General features: G+C 41.1%; 1 protein-coding gene across 2 annotated transcripts in view; it reads left to right on the top strand.

Moving 5' to 3' along the window:
* The window catches only part of LOC122560162 (tyrosine-protein kinase HCK-like), a 90,941-nt gene that overhangs the window by 28,695 nt on the left and 38,802 nt on the right, over positions 1-23,444 (top strand). The window contains exons 2-9 of one of the 2 annotated variants that reach the window (XM_043710498.2): positions 794-857; positions 5,001-5,040; positions 6,505-6,604; positions 7,071-7,169; positions 11,042-11,145; positions 13,069-13,218; positions 15,036-15,188; positions 22,529-22,711. In XM_043710498.2, coding sequence (XP_043566433.1) covers positions 798-857; positions 5,001-5,040; positions 6,505-6,604; positions 7,071-7,169; positions 11,042-11,145; positions 13,069-13,218; positions 15,036-15,188; positions 22,529-22,711 — 889 coding nt within the window. In that variant the 5' untranslated portion in view covers positions 794-797. Of the gene's footprint in view, positions 1-793; positions 918-5,000; positions 5,041-6,504; positions 6,605-7,070; positions 7,170-11,041; positions 11,146-13,068; positions 13,219-15,035; positions 15,189-22,528; positions 22,712-23,444 lie in introns of both variants that reach the window. The other variant, XM_043710496.2, reaches the window with a different exon arrangement.

The following is a 23,444-nucleotide window of genomic DNA, read 5'->3' as shown; positions in this document are numbered from 1 at the left end:
ACATCCTGAAGAAGGGCTTATGCACGAAATGTCAATTCTCCTGTTCCTTGGATGCTGCCTGACCTGCTGCGCTTTTTCAGCAACACATTTTCAGCTCTGATCTGCAGTCCTCACTTTCTCCTCCTAGTTTCACATCAAGCTAATTACCTTCCTAATTTACTGCTTGGAAATGTTTTAGTTCTGTGCTTTTCATGTTTGTAAAGTAAGTTTCTTACCAGGTCCTAGATCGATTTTTCCAAGCAACTGGATTATGTGGATTATTTGGGTTATAAACTGACAAATTTAGCTTTCCTTTTCAACCACATCTGTGGTGAAAACCTTGTAAAGGCCCAGATATTTTCAATTTCCTCAACTGCAAAAAAGTACATAATGTTGAAACTAGCACTTCAAAGCTTTCTGTGACAAATTGGCAAAATGTGCCTGTTTCAAGTGTTACAACATCTGATTTTAAACAATATCCAGCTGGCCTGGTCAATCTGTTTCTGCTGCTGATCTCATTAGAAGATGGAAATCTGAAATTCCTGGCACACCTGTATTTTTTTTCTCTACCTAATTGCCTTCTCATCTAAATGGATTTACACCATTTGCTAAAATAGCGAGAACTGATATCTGAATAGGCTGACATTCCAGTGTTAAGTTGAGGGCTAACTGTTTGCACGGATGTAAGCATTCCAGATGATGTTTCGGTGCATACTTGAAGGTTTTGAATTTGTAGTGTTGCAATTTGCACATTCAGTCATTGAACCTAGGCTACTCATGGCAATCAAATCATTGTTCTCCATTTTCTTTTCAGAAACATGGGTTGTGCAAAATCGAAGGATTCTTCCAGCCAGGAGGAGAAGAGCTTGAATGATCCAGTACGTAAATCTAACACTGCTCTTTATGTGAAAGATCCCACATCGAACTCTCATGCGACAGTAAGTGAAATAAAGTTGAAGATAATTTTCTAGCAAGATTAGCCTGTGCAGAATCCTTTCTGAGAATTTTGTTTTACTGGTTAACAAGTGGCAATACTACAGAAGTAGTCGCTACTGTTAATATCTATACTGAATGAAGCCTGTTACAGCACAAGTACAAACCGATCGATAGCAGAAACACTGGTTAAGGCATTTTTAAAAACTAACTTCCTCATAGAACAAATAATGAGACCAATTATGTTACTATAATGGAATGCATTAGACTATGTCACTACAAATATTATCTGTAGCAGTCTGAAATGGGAGGAAACAACATACACTCATGTCCACATTCCAAAAGTCAGGGAATTTTCTGATGATTGTAAATAGGTTACCATAAAGTTAGTGCTTGCAGTCAGCCATGTTCAGGGATTACTGAAATCAGTCCATCTCAACAACACAACAATTAACCATGGAGTTCAGAAGGTTCCAGTTTTAATTTTCAGCTAGACTGCGAATCTCCATCATAATGCAAGTTTCTGTTCTTTGGACTAAGGAGGAAAAAGTACTATGCCCCTTTGACTAATTATTGATAAGTGACTCTTGATGGAAAATATGAGAGCCAATCAAATAAGATCAGAGTGTGACACCCTCCTCAAACATATGTACACATTCTTTTAATATAGAAAATGTCCAAAGTAATTTCATGAACCCACAAAAAATGGATGCAAAATCCAGTAAGGAAATGTTAACAAAAGTGACCAAAAGCTTTGTAAGAAGGGTTTTATTTAAGAGGAGAAATGAGACCTCTGGTTTACTGAGAGAATTCTCAGGGAACCAACTGGTTGAAGGCATGGCAGCTGGAGGAGCAGCAGGAAGGATATATACAATGGCTAAAGTTAGAGGAACTAAAAGGGTTTTTCTGATTGCAAGATAGCAAGTGAAGAAGCTAAAGAGAGATTTGAGTACAAAGGTACGTTTTGAGGTATTAATAGCCGATACAGGTCCATGAGAATGATCTGTGATTGAAATCCTCATCCTTACCTTTTTGATACCTCCAGATTTGACTGTTGCAAAATACTTGAGACTGTGAGAGGACATATAATAGTTTGCAAGCTTGGTCATTCAAATCTTATTTTCCGAACTTATAAATTTAGATAATTTGTAATTGACCTCTTCAGGGATGTTATCTCTCACTCCTAAAGCAGGTGGACTTGAACCCAGATCTCCTGGCTCACAGATAGGGATGCTAACACTGCTATATTGGCTTCTCATTTAGAAATATTGTAAATTTAAAATGTTCATCTTTCTTGTCAATTTTCCATGACTTTGCTGCAGTTCTAAAAGTTCCACCGATTGCTGCACTCATCCAATTCTAATGCTTTGTGTATTTGTGTTTTTAATCCTACCCGCATGGGTGGCAATACCATCAGTCTCCCTAGTCTCCTACAAACTATAAAATTTCTTGCCTAAACCTCTACCTCTTCTTTTTTCTTTCTATCTTAAATTGAACCTTAAAATCTTCCTCTCTGGTCCTGTGACTGTGTATTTTTGTAGCTCTTTATGTAATTTGATGCAATGACATTCCTCGTAAGATGCTTTAGGATGTTGAATAAATGCAAATTTCTAATGTCAAATTTGAATACTTTGTATTGGTTACAAAATTCATACTTTAAACAAGACCTGTGGGCGGCACGGTGGTACAGTGGTTAGCACTGTTGCCTCGCAGCGTCAGAGACCCGGGTTCAATTCCCGCCTCAGGCGACTGACTGTGTGGAGTTTGCACGTTCTCCCCGTGTCTGCGTGGGTTTCCTCCGGGTGCTCCGGTTTCCTCCCACAGTCCAAAGATGTGCAGGTCAGGTGAATTGGCCATGCTAAATTGCCGTAGTGTTAGGTAAGGGGTAAATGTAGGGGTATGGGTGGGTTGCGCTTCGGCGGGTCGGTGTGGACTTGTTGGGCCGAAGGGCCTGTTTCCACACTGTAAGTAATCTAATCTAATCTAAAAAAGACCTAAGAAAGATGCATTTTGCTTAGCTCCCCTAATGGCCATTATATGCTGATTTGAAAAGGCGTAAAGCAGACCCCCCCCCCCCCCCCCTCCCCCCCCCAACCTGCATGTCGCGGTTCCCTAATGTTCCAGAATTTACAGTATTTAATTGGATATCCCTTCCTGTCTGCAATTAACCATTTCTTCAGTGTATTTTTGTTTTTGCTGTTGCTAATGCTTTTTACATGACTGTTCAGGCAATTTAAAGAATATTAGATTGCCTGAAAAACACTACATAGGTCATTCTGTAACCTCTCATCCCCAGATAATAGCAATAAAGTTTAAGCACTCCTGTTCCCTCTGTTTGCCTGGAGACAGATAGTGTTGACGTTGGTTACCTTCGGACCAACCCTAAAGTATTACAATAAGAAAAAGTATTCCCCATAATTACTGCTGCTCCCTGGTGTGAAATCCCTGACTCCCAGAACTCGACAGTCCTGATATCTCTCTCCTGCCAGCACCACAGTTCTGCAGCTCCCAACTCATTTCCTGGAGCACTTATCTGAAGCAGCTGCCTCCTACAAAGGCATAATAATGTAAGAAATAGGAAAAGAAGTAGGCCATTCAGTCCTTTGAGCCTACTCATCACCTTAATGAGATCATGGCTGCTCTGTGGGCTAGTTCCATTTGTGTTTGGTCTGTATCTCTTTAGCTTTTTTTGTTAAACAAAGATATATCTCCGATTTAAAACTACCAACTGATCTAGCATCAATTGCCATTTGTAGAACAGCAGTCCAAATCTCCCCCTCACCCTGTGTAAGTGTTTCCTGACATCTCTCCTGAATAGTCTGGCCTTCGTTTTTAGAGTAAGTCCCCAATTCTAGAATCTCCAAGTGGGAGTAGTTTATTTTTATCTATCCTGTCTTTTCCTGTTAACATCATAACTTCAATCAGCTCATTCCTTTAATATTCTAAATTCTTGAGAAAACAGGCCTATTTAATCTTCTCTCATACCTGACTTCAAGGGTTACACTATCATTCTTGTAAACCTATGTGTACTTCCTCCAAGGCCATTGTATCTTTCCTACAGTATGATGTCCAAATTGGTTCTTAGTACTCAAAGTGAGGTAGGAGTAAGTCATTAAATTAAGGACATGGCTGATCTCATTGTGGCCTTAACTCCAACTTGCCTGCTTGGGGTCCCATAACTCTTGACAGGTTTTGATTGACTAGGCTGGTCCACCTTGAGTGTATATATTCAAGATTTAATCTCTAAGGCTTAATTGAGGATGGGAATATCAAAGAGTCACAACCTGTCAAGCAAATGAAACCACTGTGTCTCCATTTAAATGAGATGTCCCTTGTGTCCCCTGGTTCCAGATTCCCTAGTGAGATGAAACAAACACTCTCAATACTGGCCTTGTCAATCCTGGTGTTTCTTGGACCTTGCTTTTTGTTCATGGGGGAGTTAAGATACCCTGAGAGAGGGTGTGAGCTAAAAGCACGTATGACTGAATTTAACCATCATATTCTTATTTTTCATTAATCTGCTTTATTTTGTCATTTAGCTCCTTAATGCTCCCTTGATTCATTATTTGTACCTCTGTTTGGACCCTGATCTTTTACTTTTTGTTTTATTACCTATGTATGGATCCTTCTCCTGCCTCCCACTTTACTAGTTTTCAGTTATTTTTACAATTCTATTCACTTTTTATTGGTATTTTAATTCCAGCCCTGTCTAAGTATTCCAACAGTTGAGCTTTTCACTGGCACAGAACAGTACCAGTGTTCCATGAACTCAAACCCCTCCTTACCACATCGCTCTTTAAGTTATGTATTCACTGTCTTGAGCTGATTTAGGTCTTTGCCAGTTATTGCATGATTTTGGGAGTAATCTGGAGATTATCAGCCTTGAGGTTCGACTTTTACTTTGGATTTATTTCGGAGATTAAAAAGCAAAAAAGTCTGACTCCAGTAAAAGACCACAAGCTGAAGATGTATATTCTTTTACTTTAATTATAATCATCCACAATTTAAGATAAGTATTTCCTTGAATATTAATTTTATCTATGCATATGCTCATTAGAACATTCATATATTGATCCTTTTTTATTTAGAACACAAATAGCTTCCCATCTGCACAGTTTTCTTCGGGAGGTACGTATGAAAACCTAATTTTGTGCTCCTATCTGTGAAATATATGATTCAGCTATTGATGTTTTACTTTGTTACTGGAAGCTTTTAATTTTCAATAATGGAATAGTGCACCAAGTGTTCACCATGTCAGATCCTTTAGTGTTCGTATTTGACCTGTTCTGTTCAAAAATGTACCAATACGGGAAATACATTGTTGACAATAGGTTAACACTGAACTGGCAAGAACAGTATTTTAATGATTAAAAGGCTCATTTGATACTTGTAGTCTGCAGCGCATGCTTTTTATTAGCCAGAGGGATTATACTGAATGCAATATGGCCTTTGCCATGTGCAGATATACCAATGACATCCCCTGGCCATGGTGGAACAGGCCGTGGGAAGCATTGGCACATGCACTAAAGACTTGCAAGGATATTGTCCTTGTATGTGCCACTGCTAAGGGGTCAAGCAGGCATGGTGGAGACTGGAGACCAAGAAGGCTGTAAGTGTGCAGCTCTCAGCAACTGCCACTGCCTCACAAGCTGATCCTGCCTCTGATTCCCACCGCGATTATTCACGCTTCTAATAGTGCCATTTCCTTCCTTTATTTCTGTGACATTGCATCATGACAGACTGCACATGCTTGTTTTATGCAGGCTGGGTAGTGGCATTCATAATAAACTCAGCCGCTTTTTTTTTGTGGCAAGTTTTTTTGTTAGTGCCTGGAATGTAATATTATTAGAGAGTATCATGAAATGAAGTATTTTTAAATTATTTTCTGAATGTGTTTCAAGATTGAAATGTTCAAGGTGGCAAAAGTTATTTTGAGATCTTGTTCTAGAAGTTGACCTGAAATTGAATTTTTTTAAAATCTGCAGTTTTAAAATGCCCTTCCCTGCTTCACTCCTACATCCCTCATTTTGTGGGAGGGAAATACAAGTTTGTTGCATGGCCTCTGAGCTGTTCTCTAGTTGTGTGCTAGGCAGTATTTAAAGTCTCAATGATTAGTCCATGTTTTATTGCATTCCTTTTGGAAGATTACTAAATATCATGTTGACTGTGGGTCTGAAAAAAATTAAAAATCAGTGAACTGGAGGCTGGAGCAAACTTAAATCTCCTTGAGGAACAAACTTCATTTACCACTTCAAGCTTCTGTGCTTGTGAAGTGGGCTATCCGAATTTGAGGTGGAATTTGATTCATCTGGAATTTTGTTTTTGTCTTTGAATAGCCTTCATAATCCTTTTATGACAGTGGATTTCTTAACCTTGCAAGTACCAGAAACCCATCCCATCCACACACCTAGTCCATCCTGCCATTTGAAAGAATATTGATGACGTTGTGATTCCATATGCCAGAAGAGAAGGATCCCCATAATTTCAGAGTCTCTCTCACTGCCACAAGAAAAGGAGACTAGTATTGGATAATGTGAAACTTGATCTCTTATCTGTAAGAGAGTTCCAATTAATTGAACTGTTCTATCACAGGAAGTGACGACCTGGTGGTGGTTGCACTATATGATTATGAAGGCATACATGAAGGAGACTTGAGTTTTAAGAAGGGAGAAAAAGTGAAGGTGCTCTCAGAGTAAGTAGGAGTTCACTGTTATATTTTAACAACATTGAGCATATGGGAAGGAGGCTGTGAGCAATTACAGTAACAATCTAAGTAACAGATACTACAGTATAACGCTCCATGAACTTAATAAAATAGTTAATATATTAAAATGGAATTTGAAGAACCAGACATTTCAACTAATCTTTGAATGTTTAAATATACAAAAGTAAAGGACAATTTGATGTGGTGTCCATCCAAAATTACAGAATTTGTCTCTTTAGTTCAAGAACATATTTGACATTGATCAATGGTGCAGCTATCCTCGCAGACTTGATGTTGAGAGATATGATAACAAATTTTAGCCATTTGGGATACAATGTGAATACTACATCAATCGTTTTATGTAATTTTTGCTATTCTTGTACGTTGTCTATAAATCTCTCTCTCTCTGCAGTTGCATCAAGCAAAGGTAATGGAATTTTTTTTAATGTTTCAGGCAAGGCGAATGGTGGCAGGGAAGATCTTTGACAACTAATCAAGAAGGTTATATACCCAGTAACTATTTTGCCAAAGATAACTCATTGGAAATGGAGGAGTGAGTATCTGTAGAATGTTCACATTTGCAGCCAAATGTAAATATAAATAGTTTTTAAGGGCTCTCTGTTGACCCTTTTTCTTCTATTTCACAAATGGTGTTTTAGGTTTGAAAGGGCGAAACACATTTGATTGTATGTGTTTCATCAATATCACCTGGAGTTCATGTATGATGCGTAGGTAGGGAATAGTGGCATTGTACATAACTGAGGAGCTGGCGTATGGGAGCAGGATTCACATTTTTGTATCATTGGAATCTCTTCTGGGGTAGAAGTGACCTGTACAAGAAGAATGGATTTGCACCTGAATTGGAAGAGGACTAATATACTGACAGGGAGATTTGCTAGAGCTGTTCAGGAGGATTTAAACAAAGTGTGTGGTATGGTTGGGGTGACCCCAGGGAGATAGTGAGGAAAGAGATCAATCTGAGACAGCTACAGTTGAGAAAAGAAGTGAGTCAGGGCACACAGGGACAAAGCAGCGAGCAAGGTAAAACTGATAAATTAAACTGCATTTATTTCAATGCAAGAGGCCTAACAGGGAAGGCAGATGAATTCAAGACTTGGTTGGGAACATGGGACTGGGATATCATAGCACTTACAGAAACATGGCTCAAGGATGGATAGGACAGGTAGCTTAATGTTCCAGGATACAAATGCTTCAGGAAGGACCGAAAAGGAGGCAAAAGAGGAGGAGGGAGAGTGGCCTTTTTGATAAGGAATAACATTAGAGCTGTACTTAGGGAGGATATTCCTGGAAATACATCCAGGGAAGTTATTTGGGTGGATATGAGAAATAAGAAAGGGATGATCACCTTATTGGGATTGTATGATAGACACCCCCCCCCCCCCCCCCCCCCCCCCCGCCCCGCCCAATAGTCAGGGAAATTGAGAAAGAAATTTGTAAGATTATTTCAGTTATCGGTAAGAGTAATAGGGGGATTTTAACTTTCCAAACGTAGACTGGGACTGCCATAGTGTTACGGGTTCAGATCAAGAGGAAGTTAAGTGTGTACAGGGAAGTTTTCTGATTCAGTATGTGGATGTACCTACTAGAGAAGGTGCAAAACTTGGCCTATTCTTGGGAAATAAGGCAAGGCAGGTGACCAGGATCAGTGGGTGAGCACTTTGCGGCCAGTGACCATAATTCTATTAGTTTTAAAATAGTGATGAAGGATAGACAGGATCTAAAGAGCTGAAGTTCTAAATTGGAGGAAGCTAATTTTGATAGTATTAGGCAAGAACTTTCAAAAGCTGAATGGGGACAGATGTTTGCAAGTAAAGGGACGGCTGGAAAATGGGAAGCCTTCAGAAATGAAATAACGGGAGTCCAGGGACAGTATATTCCTGTTACGGTGAAAGGAAAGGCCTGGTGGGGAATGCTGGATGACTAAAGAAATTGAGGGTTTGGTTAAGAAAAAGCATATGTCCTGTATATACAGGATAGATCGAGTGAATCCTTAAAGTATAAAGGCAGTAGGAGTATAATTAAGAGGGAAATCAAGAGGGCAAAAAGGGGACATGGGATAGCTTTGACAAATAGAATTAAGGAAAATCCAAAGGTTTTTACAAATACGTTAAGGACAAAAAGGTAATGAGGGAGAGAACAGGGCCACTCAAAGATCAGCAAGGCGGCCTTTGTGTGGAGCTGCAGGAGATTGGGGAGATACTAAATGAGTATTTTGCATCAGTGTTTACTGTGGAGAAGGGCATAAAAGATCTAGAGTGCAGGGAAATAGATGGTGACATATTGAAAAATGTCCATATTACAGAGGAGGTAGTGCTGGATGTCTTGAAATGCATTAGAGTGGATAAATCCCCAGCATCTGATCAGTTGTACTCTGGGAAGCTAGGGAAGTGATTACTGGGGCCCCTTGATGAGATATTTGTATCATCGATACTTAGAGGTGAGGTGCCAGAAGATTGGAGGTTGGCCAACATGGTGCCACTGTTTAAGAAAGGTGGTAAGGACATGCCAGGGGACAATAGACTGGTGTGCCTCCCGTCGGTGGTGAGCATGCTGTTGGAAGGAATCCTGAGGGACAGGATATACATGTATTTGAAAATGGGGGGGACTGATTAGGGATAGTTAGCATTATGTTCTGCATGGGAAATCATGTCCCCGAAACTTGATTGAGGTTTTTTTGAAGTAGTAACAGAGAGGATTGGTGAGGCCAGAGCAGTGGATGTGGTCCTCTGGGTTCTCCATGGAACACTGGTTAGCAAGGTTAGATCTCGTGAAATACAGGAACAACTAGCCATTTTGGATACAGAACTGGCTTAAAGATAGAAGACGACCCTCGTGGTGGTGGAGGGTTGTTTTTCAGACTAGAGGCCTGTGACCAGTGGAGTGCCACAACGATCAGTGCTGGGTCCACTACTTTTCAACATTTTATATAAATGATTTGGATGTGAGTATGAGAGATACAGTTAATAAGTTTGCAGATGACACCAAAATTGGATGTGTAGTGAACAGTGAAGAAAACTACCTCCCAGATTACAATGGAATCTGGACCAGATGGGCCAATGGGCTGAAGTGGCAGTTGGAGTTTAATTCAAATAAATGCGAGGTGATGCTTTTTGGGAAAGCAAATCTTAGCAGGACTTATACACTTAATGGTAAGGTCCTAGGGAGTGTTGCTGAACAAAGAGACCTTGGAGTGCAGGTTCATACTCCTTCAAAGTAGAGTCACAGTTAGATAGGATAGTGAAGAAGGCGTTTGGTATGCTTTCCTTTATTGGTTGGAGTATTTAGTACAGGAGTTGGGAAGTAATGTTGCAGCTGTACAGGACATTGGTTAGGCCACTTTTGGAATATTACATTCAATTCTAGTCTCCTTCCTATTGAAAGGATGTTGTGAAACTTGAAAGGGTTCAGAAAATATTTACAAGGATGTTGCCAGGGTTGGAGGCTATGAGCTTTTAGGGAGAGGTTGAATTGGCTGGGGCTATTTTCCCTGGAGCGCCAGAGGCTGAGAGGTGACCTTATACATGTTTATAAACATCAAGAGGGGAATGGATAGGGTAAATGGACAAAGTCTTCCCTGGGGTGGGGTGGGGGGGGGGGGGGAGAGTCCAGAACTAGAGGGCATAGGTTTAAGGTAAGAGGGGAAAGCTGTAAAAGAGACTTAAGGGGCAACTTTTTCACGCAGAGGGTGGTACGTGTATGGGAGGAGGTGCCTGGGGAAGTGGTGGAACCAGATATCCCACAATTGCAATATTTGAAAGGCATCTCAATGGGTGTATGAATCGGAAGAGTGTGGAGGGGGATGATTCTGGTGCTGGCAAGTGGGACTAGATTTTAAGTTGGGATATCTGGTTGGCACGGATGAGTTGGATGGAAGGGTCCGTTTCTGTGCGGTACCACTCTGACTCTGTGTTCACAATGGAACTGTTAACAGTACTGAATAGACCTTTCATCAATGCTGCCTATGCCCATTTTTTAATAAAAATACTGCCCTTTTTACAAAATGATTTTACACAAAGCCAACATTGCTATTTGAAGATTTTAAATGTGACCTTTTACTGAAGAATCCTTGTGACTCTAGCACAATGAAACAACAGATTTCAGACCAAATGAGTGCACTTGCCTGTAAGTCAGAAGTCCACTCCAAGAATGGCACACTTCAGATTAGCACTGATTACCTTCTGTATAAGGAGTACCACCATTCAGATGAGATTTTGAATGAAGGCTTCATCTATCAGTTCAACTGAATATCAAAACACTTTCCTTGTTTTGATACCAAGAAGTTGATTAATTTGATTGCGGATATTACTATTCAATTAATTACATTTTAAGTACTCTGATATACTGAGAAGTTCAAGAAAGTGAAATAATAATCTTTACTAACTCAATGCTGTGTATTCTTCAAAGATGGTTCTTCAAAGGTGTCAGTAGAAAGGATGCAGAGAGACAGCTTTTGGCATCCGGAAATAAAGTTGGCTCGTTTATGATACGAGACAGTGAAACAACCAAAGGTGAGAATTTTGAAATGTGGTTTAGAATAACAACCTACTAGGGGAACTTTACTATGTTAATGTACTGTATAATTTTTGTTACGTCCTGGTTAGAAGAAATCTTATTCCTAATTTTCTTTTGCTATACAAGAAATCGGGCAGTACCGTGGTTCAGTGGTTAGCACTGCTGCCTCTCAGCGCCAGGGTCCCGGGTTTGATTCCAGCCTCTGGTCACTGTGTGGAGTTTGCACGTTCTCCTTGGTTTCATCCCATGACCCAGGTTTACCCTGGTGCTCTGGTTTCATCCCACAATCCAAAGATGTTCAGGTCAGATGAATTGTCCATGCTAAGTTGCCCATAGTGTTCAGGGATGTGTAGGCTAAGTGCATTAGTCAGGGGTAAATATAGGGTAGGGGAATGGGTCAGGGTGGGTTACTCTTCAGAAGGTCAGTGTGGACTTGTTGGGCTGAAGGGCCTGTAACTACACTGTAGGAATTCTAATTCTAAAACTTTGAATGTAAGATGTTGATGCAAAACATTTCATCAGTATGCACTATCTATTCTGTCTCTGTCCTTGATCTGGTATGCATATGCTCTCAGAACAGAAATATATTGAGGAATTACGGAGGGAAGATTGTGGGGTGCAGGTTATTCTATCCCCCCAGACAGAAAGTTGACTGACACTCTAAACAAGGCTGTCTAATAACCATAATGTGCTGTGGGTGAGCTAAATTAGTGGATCATACCAGGAGTATTGTGTGCAGTTTGGACCACCATATCTGAAGAAGGATGTTCTGGCTTTGGAAGAAGTGCAATGAATGATTTACCACACTGATTCCCAGGATGGCAGAACTGATGTATAAAAAGAGACAGGATCTGTTGGGACTATATTCAGTGGCGTTCAGAAAAGTGAGGAGGGGGATCTTGTGTAAACCTGAAAAATTCAAACAGCACTGCGCAGGGTAAACACAGGAAGGATATTTCCTACCCTTGGAGAGTCCAGAGCCAGAGTTCTCAATCTAAGCATTTAGTGTAGGCCATTTAGGAATGGTGAGGGGTAATCTTTTCAGCCAGTGAATGGTGGATCTGTAGAATTCTCTTCCACAGAATGGGGTTGAGGTCAAGACATTTAAGTGTGTTTAAAAAGGACTGAGGTATAGTCCTTAGGGCTAAAGAGATCAAAGGGCATGGGGGAGAAAGTAGAAACGGAACTGCATGATGAGCCATGATCATATTGAAAGGTGGAATAGACTCCAAGGGCCAATTGGCCTTACCCTGCTTCTGTTTTCTACATTTCTGTTTCGATCATGGGAGGTCTTTCCCCTCAGTGGCAGGAAGTCCTAACTTCTCGAGTTACCAGAAAACTTGGTTGACAGCTCCAAAAGCCCTGGCAGTGTCAGAGCTCTGGACAACAACCGATCCCAGATCTAGTAAGACTGGCCACCTTGGAGGGGTTGGTTTTAAATACCTCAAAAGGGAGGAAAGAAGGAATTACTTCCGTCTGGGGTAGGGCACGCTCTGAATCAGTACCTCCTGAATCAGTACCTCCCACTTTTAAAAATATTTTGAAAATAAAAGGCTGCCTGCCTGTCCACGTCAACTATTATTTATAGCATAAGCAGAGAAATATCAGGGTAAAGTGCACTCCGATGATCCTTGATTCTTTATTTATAGGTGGGTAGGAAGAAGATGGACTGACCTTTTCAGCACTCGCTCTCTATTATGGTTGAGCTCAGGAGTGGGTAGGAAGATGATTGATTGGGCACCCTCATTATTTTACATGTTGAAAACACACCTCGTGGGAATATGTTAATCTCCAGCTCTGTTAATATCCATCTGTTTTTCAAATGTCATTGGATGAAGTAACTGTTAAAATTAAGAAAAATGATTGTCACAATAGTATGCATTTGTAGTTTTGAAATCTTCCTTTGTTTGTAATTTTAGGTAGCTATTCTCTCTCTGTTCGAGATTTTGACCCTTCGTTGGGTGACACTGTGAAGCATTACAAAATACGTACTCTGGACAATGGTGGCTTTTACATCTCACCTCGGATAACATTCACCACTTTAAACAACCTGGTCAGCCATTATAAAAGTGAGTATTGTCACATTTGTGAAACAGTCCTCTACGCTCTAAGGCTAAGTATTGCAGAGTCCTTGTGTACCAGTTATTTATCTGAAATTCCTTTACTGATCATCTCTTCAGTGCAAATGTGACCCAAATTAAACAAAGAGATATACAACATGGAAGCTGACTCTTGGGTCGGCAGGAATGAGTTTGGCCAAAGATTTAATTTTTCTGCCCAAATGGTGTATGGAGGAATGCCAGATTAGACTGCATTTCCATGATTTATGAACTACAAATGGGAATCCAGTTGAAGGTAAAGCCGAGCAAGATCTGGGCCTGATCTATTGTTTTCTGTTTTTAACAATATAGAATAAGGCTTTTCCCCCATTTTGAGAATTCTGTTTCTGAACAATGTATTTTACATTTTAAGTTCCAGAGTAAGCTGAATTACTAGTTCTGCTCCTAATAATCTGTAAACAAACTAATTCTAGATCCTACAGTTTCTTTGTGCTTGGATCATGTATTCCACACAGGCATATGGTGTTTAGTCTTGGGTAATCTCCTCCTGTGAAAACCCATTACTGTGCCACTACTAAAATGTCTGAGGGGTCATAGTTGATACAGGTGACCACTAGCACCTAATGGTGTTGTCAATACCTGCCTAAATTTCTCCATCACACTCAATGGATCCAGAGTATCTGCCATCTGTGTATAAAATGAATGGTTCTGACCTGCAATAGCTGACCTGAGCATTCATTTCATGAATGAAGACCAAAGTATATCTTGTAGCCTGAAAAGCTGGCATATTGTATTGGCAGATTAATGTGTTGTGCATTATGTAGTGGCATGTTCATATTCCTATGAAACATTTATTGTAAGATATACAGGAGATCTGTTAGTTACTAATGTTAAGAGAATGCTACATCAATAATAAAAATCTGGCACTTTACAAGCAGCATAATAGATCAGTATCATCATTTCATGGGAGATTAAATCTGTGTAAACATGTGACTCATATTCTGATGAAAGAAGAAAATAATGTTATATCAAGCTGCCTGGTATAAAAGCATGGACTCTGTGAAAGACACTTCAGTGTGGTAATGTAAACACCCAAGAGAAATAAAACCTGCAGATACAGGTCTGTCCTTGTCCAAATTTAGATCCTTCTTATTAGAAGGGAAGTGGTGACATATTGATAATGTTCAGTAATCCAAAGCCTCAGGCTGACAGTGGGGTGTTGTGGGTTCAATTCCCACCATGGCAGATGGTGAAACGTGAAGTTTCTTTTTAAAAAGCTGGAATGGTGACTATGTAACCACTGTTGATTGTTTCAAAGAAAAAAAGCCATTTGGTTCACTAATCCTTTTTTTTAGGGAAGGAACTCTGGTCTCCTTGCCTGATTTGTCCTACCTGTGACAGTCAATCCACAGCAGCATGATTGACTCTTAACTGACCTGTCAGTAATTGGGAATCGGCAATAAATGTTGGCCTAGCTAGTGACACCCCCATCCCATGAGTGAATATAAAATTTACACAGGCGTATGAATTGCAAGCAGGGGTCACTTGACCCCTTCAATCTGCTTAAGGTCAGCTGACCTACATCAATCTACCTACACCAATACCCTTTTTGGTCCTTGCTTGTCAAGACACTATATCTACTTCTGCTTTCAAAAAAAAAACCCAAGCTTCTGCATTCACCAAGCACAGTTTCAAAGAATTGTAACCATCTTAAGACCGAGGTGATGACATTTTCTTCATGGATGGCCCCTTATCTTAGCTCAAGTTTTATGACCATAATCTCTTATTAAAATGTATTCACTTAATTTTTTAAATTATTTCAACAGAGCAAGGGGATGGATTGTGTCAGAAACTTACAAAACCTTGCATCAGTGAAAAGCCTCAGAAACCATGGGAAAAAGATGCCTGGGAAATTCCAAGAGATTCCCTCAAATTGGATAAAAAGCTTGGAGCTGGGCAATTTGGTGAAGTATGGTTGGGTAAGTAAAACCTATAATCTTACATTTTTGACCTTCTGACTTACTCCTATTTAAAGGAAGTACAAAGCAAAAAACTCAGCTGAAGGCAACCACAATTGTTCCTGTAGTGACTGAGATGCTTGTAAAAGGCTGAAGCACAAGACAGTTGCCATTTTACAACAGCGCGAGTGCTTGATCACCACAAACACGATGCGCACTTGCTGAATCGCTGTCAATCACTACCCACTTAATGGAATGAGAATAGAAGTGTGGGTTGTCCTGGAATTAAAGTCAAGATCTGAAATTTGGAGTTGGATTTCCCTGATGTTCAGTATTTCAAGAGTAGTCATGTGTGGTTCTGCTCCAGGCTCCGAATTACACCAGTGGCTTCTATTGCTCAAGAACCTGAACTGTCGAGTTCTTGTCATTACATTACTGCCGTGGAGCAGCACCAGGCATACCTAACAATGAGGTGTCAATCTGGTAAAGCTACCAAAGCTAGATTACTTTGCATCAGTTTTCACGGTTGAAGACAGCAGCATACTGGAACTTAGAGCTAGGCAGTGGGGGTGAGTGTAGTTGTCATCACTAAGGGAAAGGTGCTGGAGAAGCTGAGATGTTGGAATGTGGAACCAATCACCTGGATTGGATGGACTACACCCTAGGTTGCCAAAGTAGATTGTGGAGGTACCGGTGGTGATCTTTCCAGAGGACAGGAATAGAACACCCAATTTTCAGAAGGGAGGGAGGCAGAAGCTGTGAAATTATAGGCTGGTTAGCCTGACCTCGGTCATTGGTAAAATTTTCAAGTCCATTAGTAAGCATGAGATTGCTGAGTACTTGGAAGTGCATGGTAAAATAGGGCTGAGTCAGCATGGTTTCCTCAAGAGGAGGTCATGCCTGACACATCTGTTAGAATTCTTGGAGGGAGTTACAAGCAAGTTATCGAAGAGCCATATCTATTTGGATTTCCAGAAGGTCTTTGTACACGAGACTTCTAAATAAAGTAGGTGTTGAGGACAAGGTACTGGCATGGAACGAGGATTGGCTGACTAGCAGAAGGCAGAATGTAGGGATAAAGGGGTCTTTTTCAGGATGGCATCTGGTGGAGTTCAGTTTATTGGGACCAGAAATATTCGCATTATATGTTAGCTATCTGGACAAAGGTACTTGAGGGCACTGTGGCTAAGTTTGTACATGGCACAAAGATGGATGGAGTGGGCAGAGGTGAGGAGGCTGCAGAAGGATGTGGACGGGCTAGGAGGGAGGCCTTGTCAACGTTCCAGCAATAGTACTGAAGACTTGTGCTTCAGAACCTGTTGCATCCTTTGCCAAGCTGTTCCAGTACCATTACAAAAATGGCATCTACCTGACCATGTGGAAAATTGTTCAAGTATGTCCTGTACACAAATCAGGACCGATCCAATTCCATCAGTTACTATCCCATCTCTCTGCCTACAGCATGTGGACTACAGTTAAGACTGCTCAATATCACCTTCTCAACTACAACTCAAAAACAGGCACTAGGTTTCTCCTAGCAACATCCACATCCTGCAAGAGAATGTTTTTACAAAAGAAGTAGGTGTCCACCTATTTTGAATGTGCTTCCCTGACCCTCTGTCATCCAGATAGACCACCTCCACTCCCTATTCTGCTGTTCTAAGCCCCCACACACCCCTACACATTAACAGAATAAAGTCAGAGACCCCTCGTCCTCACCTACCACCCCAACAGTCTCCACATCCGACGTATCATCCTTAAGCACTTCTGCCCACTCCAATTCGACCTCACCATCAAGAACACCTTTCCCTCCCCACTCTCTCTGCCTTCTGCAAGGACTGGTCCCTTTACCAGTCCTTGGTTTGTGGCACACTCTCCCCACTGAAGGGTGGCAGTGGATAGCACTGCTGCCTTACAGTGCCAGAGACCCGGGTTCAATTCCTGCTTCAGGCAACTGTCTGTGTGGAGTTTGCACATTCTCCCTGTCTGCGTGGGTTTCCTCCCATAGTCCAAAGATGTGCAGGTTAGGTGAATTGGCCATGCTAAATTGCCCGTAGTGTTAGGTGAAGGGGTAAATGTGGGGGAATGGGTCTGGGTGGATTGCTGTTCAGAGTCGGTGTGGACTTGTTGGGCCGAAGGGCCTGTTTCCACATTAAGTAATCTAATATGAATCCCCGATACCTTCCCCTGCAACTGTAAAAGATGCAAAACCTGCCAGTACACTACCCCACCCCCACCTCCATCCAGGCCCCCAAACAATCCTCCTAGATGAGACAGAAGTTCACCTGCCTCTCCTCCAACCTAGTTTACTGTATCTGGGTGCTCCCTATGTGGTCCTCTCTACATCCAGTAAAATCAAACTTGGCATGTTTTGCTGAGCATCTCAGCCGGACCTACAGGAGTCAGCCTGACCTCCCCAGTCACTGCCCATTTTAATTCCCCCTCTGACTCCCTTTTCCGACATGACCGTCCCCGGCCTCCTCTATTGCCACAGTGAATCAGACTGCAGATTGAAGGAACGACCCCATATCTTGCGCCTGGGCAGCCTTCAGCCCGGAGGACTCAACATTTGAGTTCTCCAATTTCAAATAACCTCTCTTCCCATCCCCTGACTCCTTTCCCAGCCCCTCCCTCCCATTCCTCTGACCCATCACGTCCCTTCCAGTTACCAACCGGAGTCATTCTTCCCATCGACTAACCAGATCATACCCTCTACCTGTGATCACCTGTCCACACCTCACCACTCTTTTTCTGCCCCGCCCCACTTAATCTGCAGTTCCACTTACACCCACCCACAGTCCTGAAGAAGGGTTACACTCGAACATAGACTTCTCCAGTTGCTGATGCTGCCTGGTTTACTATGTTCTTCTAGCCTCCTGCTTCCTACCTCTCCGCCCATTGGCCCATCTGATCAAGATCCTGTTGTAATCTGAGATAACGTTCTTTGCTGTCCACTACACCTCCAGTTTTGGTGTCATCTGCAAACTTACTAACTATACCTCCGATGTTCCCATCCAAAACATTCATATAAATGATGAAAAGTAGTGGACCCAGATTTCTACCTTCTTTCTACCTCTGAAATATTGACCATCCCTTTTGAGTTCTTTTAGAATATCACTTGCAAGGCCAACATTAGTTGGCCAACCCCAATTACCTTTTAACTGAGATGACCACTTGGCCATTTCAGAGGACAGTCAAGGGTTAGCCATGTTATTGAGAATCTAGATCATGTGTAAGTTTCACTAGGTATGGATGCAGACTTACTCCCCTGGATGCCTTTTGTACCGGATGAATTTTAACAATCGGTGAGTAATTTCATGGTCACTCTTTCTGAGAGCTTTTAAATTCCAATTTTTTTGACAGTTAATTCACTTCAAAGGCCATTAATTGCCATGTTGGGACTGGACCCCAAGTTGCCAGACATTATTTGGACCTCCCGACTACAAGCTCAGTAACATTTATCATGAAACCACCATGTTCCCCTGTGTATTAATAATACTGCATGGGAGACACAGAAGACACCCCCACCAAGTGAGGCATTAAGTCTCTGGTATTGTCCAAGTTGACTCCGCTTGGGATAGTGTACGGCAGAAATGTACTTTCCCTTTTTGAATCAGGAGTCAGTTGTACGGCACAGAAACAGACCCTTCGGTCCACCTCGTCCATGCTGACCAGATATCCTAACGTAATCGAGTCACATTTACCAGTACTTGGTCCATATCCCTCTTAAACCCTTCCTATTCATATACCCATCCAGATGCCTTTTTAAATGTTGCAATTATATCAGCCTCCACCACTTCCTCTGGCAGCCCATTCCACACACTCCTCATCCTCTGCGTGAAAAGTTGTCCATTGGGTCTCTTTAGTATCTTCCCCCCTCACCCTAAACCTATGCTCTCTAGTTCTGGACTCCCCCACCCCAGGGAAAAGACCTTGTCTATTTATCCTATCCAAGCCCCCCATGATTTCATAAACCTCTATAAGGTCACCCCTCAGCCTCCAAAGCTCCAGGGAAAACTGCCCCAGCCTATTCAGCCTCTCCCTATAGCTCAAATCCTCCAGTCGTGGCAACATCCTTGTAAATCTTTTCTGAACCCTTTCAAGTTTCACAACATCCTTTCAATAGGAAGGAGACTAGAATTGCTTGCAATATTCCAAAGTGGCCTAATCAATGTCCTGTACAACCACAACATGATCTCTCAACTCCTATACTGGATGCTCTGACCAATAAAGGCAAACATACCAAACACCACCTTCACTATTCTATTCACCTGAAACTCTACTTTCAAAGAACTATGCTTTACTCCAAGGTCTCTTTATTCAGCAACACTCCCTCGGACCTTACCATCAAGTGTATAATTCCTGCTCTGATTTGCTTTACAGCACCTCACATTTATCTAAATTAAACTCCATCTGCCACTCCTCAGCCCATTGGCCCATCTGGTCACTATGTCATTGTAATCTGAGGTAATCTTCACTGTCCATACACTACCTCCAGTTTTGGTGTCATCTGCAAGCTTACTAACTATACCTCTTTGTGTTCACATCCAAATCATTTTTATAAATGATGAAAAATGGTGGATGCAGCAGTGATTCTTGTGACACTCCACTGGTTACAGGCCTCCAGTCTGAAAGATACCATGCAAGAACTGTTTTTTTTCTTTAAAAAAACACTACATCGAAGAAACTAGCAGGAAACGTGCCACCAAAAGACACGGCGAACAATCACTAGTTTCTGTATATATACAGACAAAGGAGAACACCACTTTGACTGGAACAACACACACCTCCGAGGACAGGTAAAACAAAGACATGCATGTGAATTCTTAGAGGCATGGCATTCAAACCAGAACTCCATCAATACACACACTGATTTAGATCCTATCTACCTTCCCTTGAAAAAAGAACTGGAGATGACATCATCCACCTTAAGAAACCAAGACCTACAAATAGGGAGGTGGGAACATACCACCAGCACTTTACTGGAGGCTCCCACTGATGATGATATTACCTAGTCATGGCGATGAAAGGTCTGAAAACAATCCTTCAAGCTCAGTGAGCTTACTTACCATCAACCTGAGTTACAAATCTTCTCAAATCGCTAACAGATACAGCATGTAAAGTGACTAGTTTATGTGCTGTAAGCTTTCTATGATTTTATTCTCAAAGACTTAATGACACTCTTGGAATGAATGTCAACTTTGATTTTTCAGAGTTTATGGTTGTGCCTCAGACTAGAGATCATCAGCCTCTGCTGATGCCAGTAACTATATTGTAAACAAGGGTTTTAACGTAACAACAGACGTGATCCATTATTTGGAAATGGCTTCCAACGCTGCTGCTATCAGACTTTGTTTGACTGAATACAAAGCAGATCATTGAGGTGAAGTTCTCCAAAATTTCAGACTGTTCTTGAGTTAAGCTGGAGGAGAGTGTTACTGTATCAAGGTGTTCTTTCAGTTCTTTTTTTGTTTTAAAAGCTAGAGGGCATAGGTTTAAGGTGAGAGGGGAAAGATTTAAAAGGCGCCTAAGGGGCAGCTTTTTAAAGAAGAGGGTGGTGTGCATTTGGAATGAGGTGCCAGTGGAAGTGGTGGAAACTGATAAAATTTTAACATTTTTAAAAGGCATCTGGATGGGTTTATGAATAGGAAGGGTTTAAGAGGGATATGAACCAAATGCTGGCAAATGGGACTAGATTTATATAGGATATCTGGTTGGAATTGATGAGTTGGACTGAAGTGTCTGTTCCCATGCTGTACAACTCTGACTCTATCTATTTTTATTTTAGCTTTTCAGCATCTGTGGGCAACTTTTTTTCTTAAATACAGAAGCGATGACTATACTGTGTCATTATTTTGTTTGCACTAATTCCCTTCTTAGGATAAAGATTTGCCTGAATAAGAGTGGAAAATACCAAAATGTCTTCCACATATTTGAAAGACATTGCTTAAATCTAAAGGAAGTACAAATGAAAATTATTAAAAATGTATAAGCTGATTATGACCATAATGCCTTTTGGAGAGCAGTGAAGAATGGTTGATTCCAGACTGATCCTTTTGTCCCCCTGTGAAGTTTTGTTGTTTGAGTTAATAACTCTGCTTGTAGAAAAAGAATCTTATGTTTTACCGCTGAATGGAGTCCTGACTTTGACTCCCATCACAGATGACCAAATTGAAGTGCAATTAAATCTGGGATTAAAAGCTAGTCTAATGGCAACTGGATAACAGATGTCAATCGTTGGAAAGTGCATCTAATTTATTAATGCCCTTTTGAGAGAGCAATCTCCTGTTTTTTTTAAACTGGTCTAATGCAAGGCTCTCAGAAGTATGGTTGACTCCTAACAGTCCCTTTTGAAATGACTTGGCAAACCACTTAGTTTGAGGGCAAGTAGGGTTGTGCAACAATGCCAACCTTGCCAATGATGCCAACGTCACTCAAGAATACAGGAAGAAAAGTATGTTCATAGTTAATTATTATCTCAACTCATCATTAATGAGAAGGTGTTGAAGCTCAGTGACTAATGTCACTGCTTCTGAGTGAAAGGTCCTATGCCCTAGTCTAGGATTTATTGGCTGTGGAAGAAATGTTCATGTCCAATTTCAACATGCTGGTGACCAGCCTGTTAATCCTATGAAGATACACCAATAGTGAGAGTGGGACACATTCCTGGTCAGCCATGTGATGGAAAGAAACTGGGGTCTATACTATCATCACTATTCTTAGTTCTAATCCATAGCATGTGTGAATGTGTATGTTGCCACAGCAGCTTTGATCTGTTGGGAGACAGTTGTCTCAGTTGCCTAGACTACCAGTGTCAATCAGTTTGGTGCTAACAGGATTGGATTTGATCCCTGTTCCAGTTGGGATAGATTCCAGACCTTCCTTGCCCTACCCATGGTTGATCTGTCTTCAGGCAGAGCATTTTTAAAAATAAATCTTTCCAACATTTCCAAAGAGGAAAAAAGTGCATGCAAAGATATGAATCAGGCATTCTAAGTCAGCTGGAAGATTGGAGTTTTCCTCCAGGGGAAACTGCAGAACAGCACTAATGGTAACTTAACTGTTCTCCAATAACTTCTGGAAAATAGCCAAGAATTATTTTTAAAAGCCAAAGAAAAGCTGTTGTTACCTTTGCTAGGAGGAAGTGTATTTGTTTATTAAGTGCAAAGACCCAGTGAAGTAAGAAAATGTCCTGTGACTCAAAGATGCGCACTAGCAATCTGCAATTGCTGAATTTAAGATAAACTTTGAAGTCAGTTGAGCACTGTTTCTGTGAAGAAAATGTAATAAGTAATCCTGATGCTCTCTTTGAAAGTTGAAATTCAGACTTTGCTGATGGGACAAATATTTAACTTTTTCAGCTACATACAACAACCATACCAAAGTCGCTGTGAAAACGATGAAGCCGGGCAGCATGTCTGTGGATGCCTTCCTCATGGAAGCTAACCTCATGAAGTCTCTTCAGCATGATAAGCTGGTACGGCTTAATGCTGTGGTAACAAAGGAAGAACCGATATACATCATTACAGAATACATGGCCAAAGGTAATATGCTGCTACTATTTATACAGCTCTTTCTTGCTTTCAGGTGTTTTGAAAATCTTTGGGTTCAGTGATGATATCATTCCTGAGGGAGGTTTGCAGGACTTTGTACAATTGTATTTGCTCCAATTACTTCACAATACTTAAGCACACATGCAGAATAAAGCCTATTTTTAAGATTTAATCCAATATGTTCACCCTTGCAGCTCACATCTACTTCTACCAGGTTTAATTACTTGACTGTTCTGAAATATTGCAATTTCTGGGTAACCAACTGATGTTTATCAGGCAACTGGAGATTTTCAATTCAAAGCAAGCCACTTTCCATTGTGGTTTTATCAATGTGCAAACATAATATGAGCATTGTTATCCTTCATATGCACTGTCAAACAAGAGTTGCCTACTGCTAAATATTCTCCTGTCTTTTCAGTTACGTTCTTAATTCAAACAGATTGGCTACTTGACATGACTGGTTTGAATTTCTTTGTAATCTTGAATGATCTCATGACAGAAACATTAGACATTCAGGCCTCCCACTGCCCGTTCACCCCAGACTCCTTTTTCTGAACACACAAAGGCTGCTGGCTAGCAGTTCAATTATTGGTGACTCCAGGGACCATCAAAGAGATTATCTGTTTCCACCTTTGCAACATTGACCAAAACTATCTGTCTCGGTGTACACAATACAACCTCGATTATCCAAACATCAATTATCCGACTTTAGGATTATCTGAAA

This window comes from Chiloscyllium plagiosum, unplaced genomic scaffold (genome assembly GCF_037043375.1).
Source record: "Chiloscyllium plagiosum isolate Xiang-an unplaced genomic scaffold, Cpla_swu_hap1 HiC_scaffold_15, whole genome shotgun sequence".
NCBI lineage: Eukaryota > Metazoa > Chordata > Chondrichthyes > Orectolobiformes > Hemiscylliidae > Chiloscyllium > Chiloscyllium plagiosum.
Note: the sequence above shows the minus strand (reverse complement) of the source record. Positions and strands in the feature narration are given on the sequence as shown.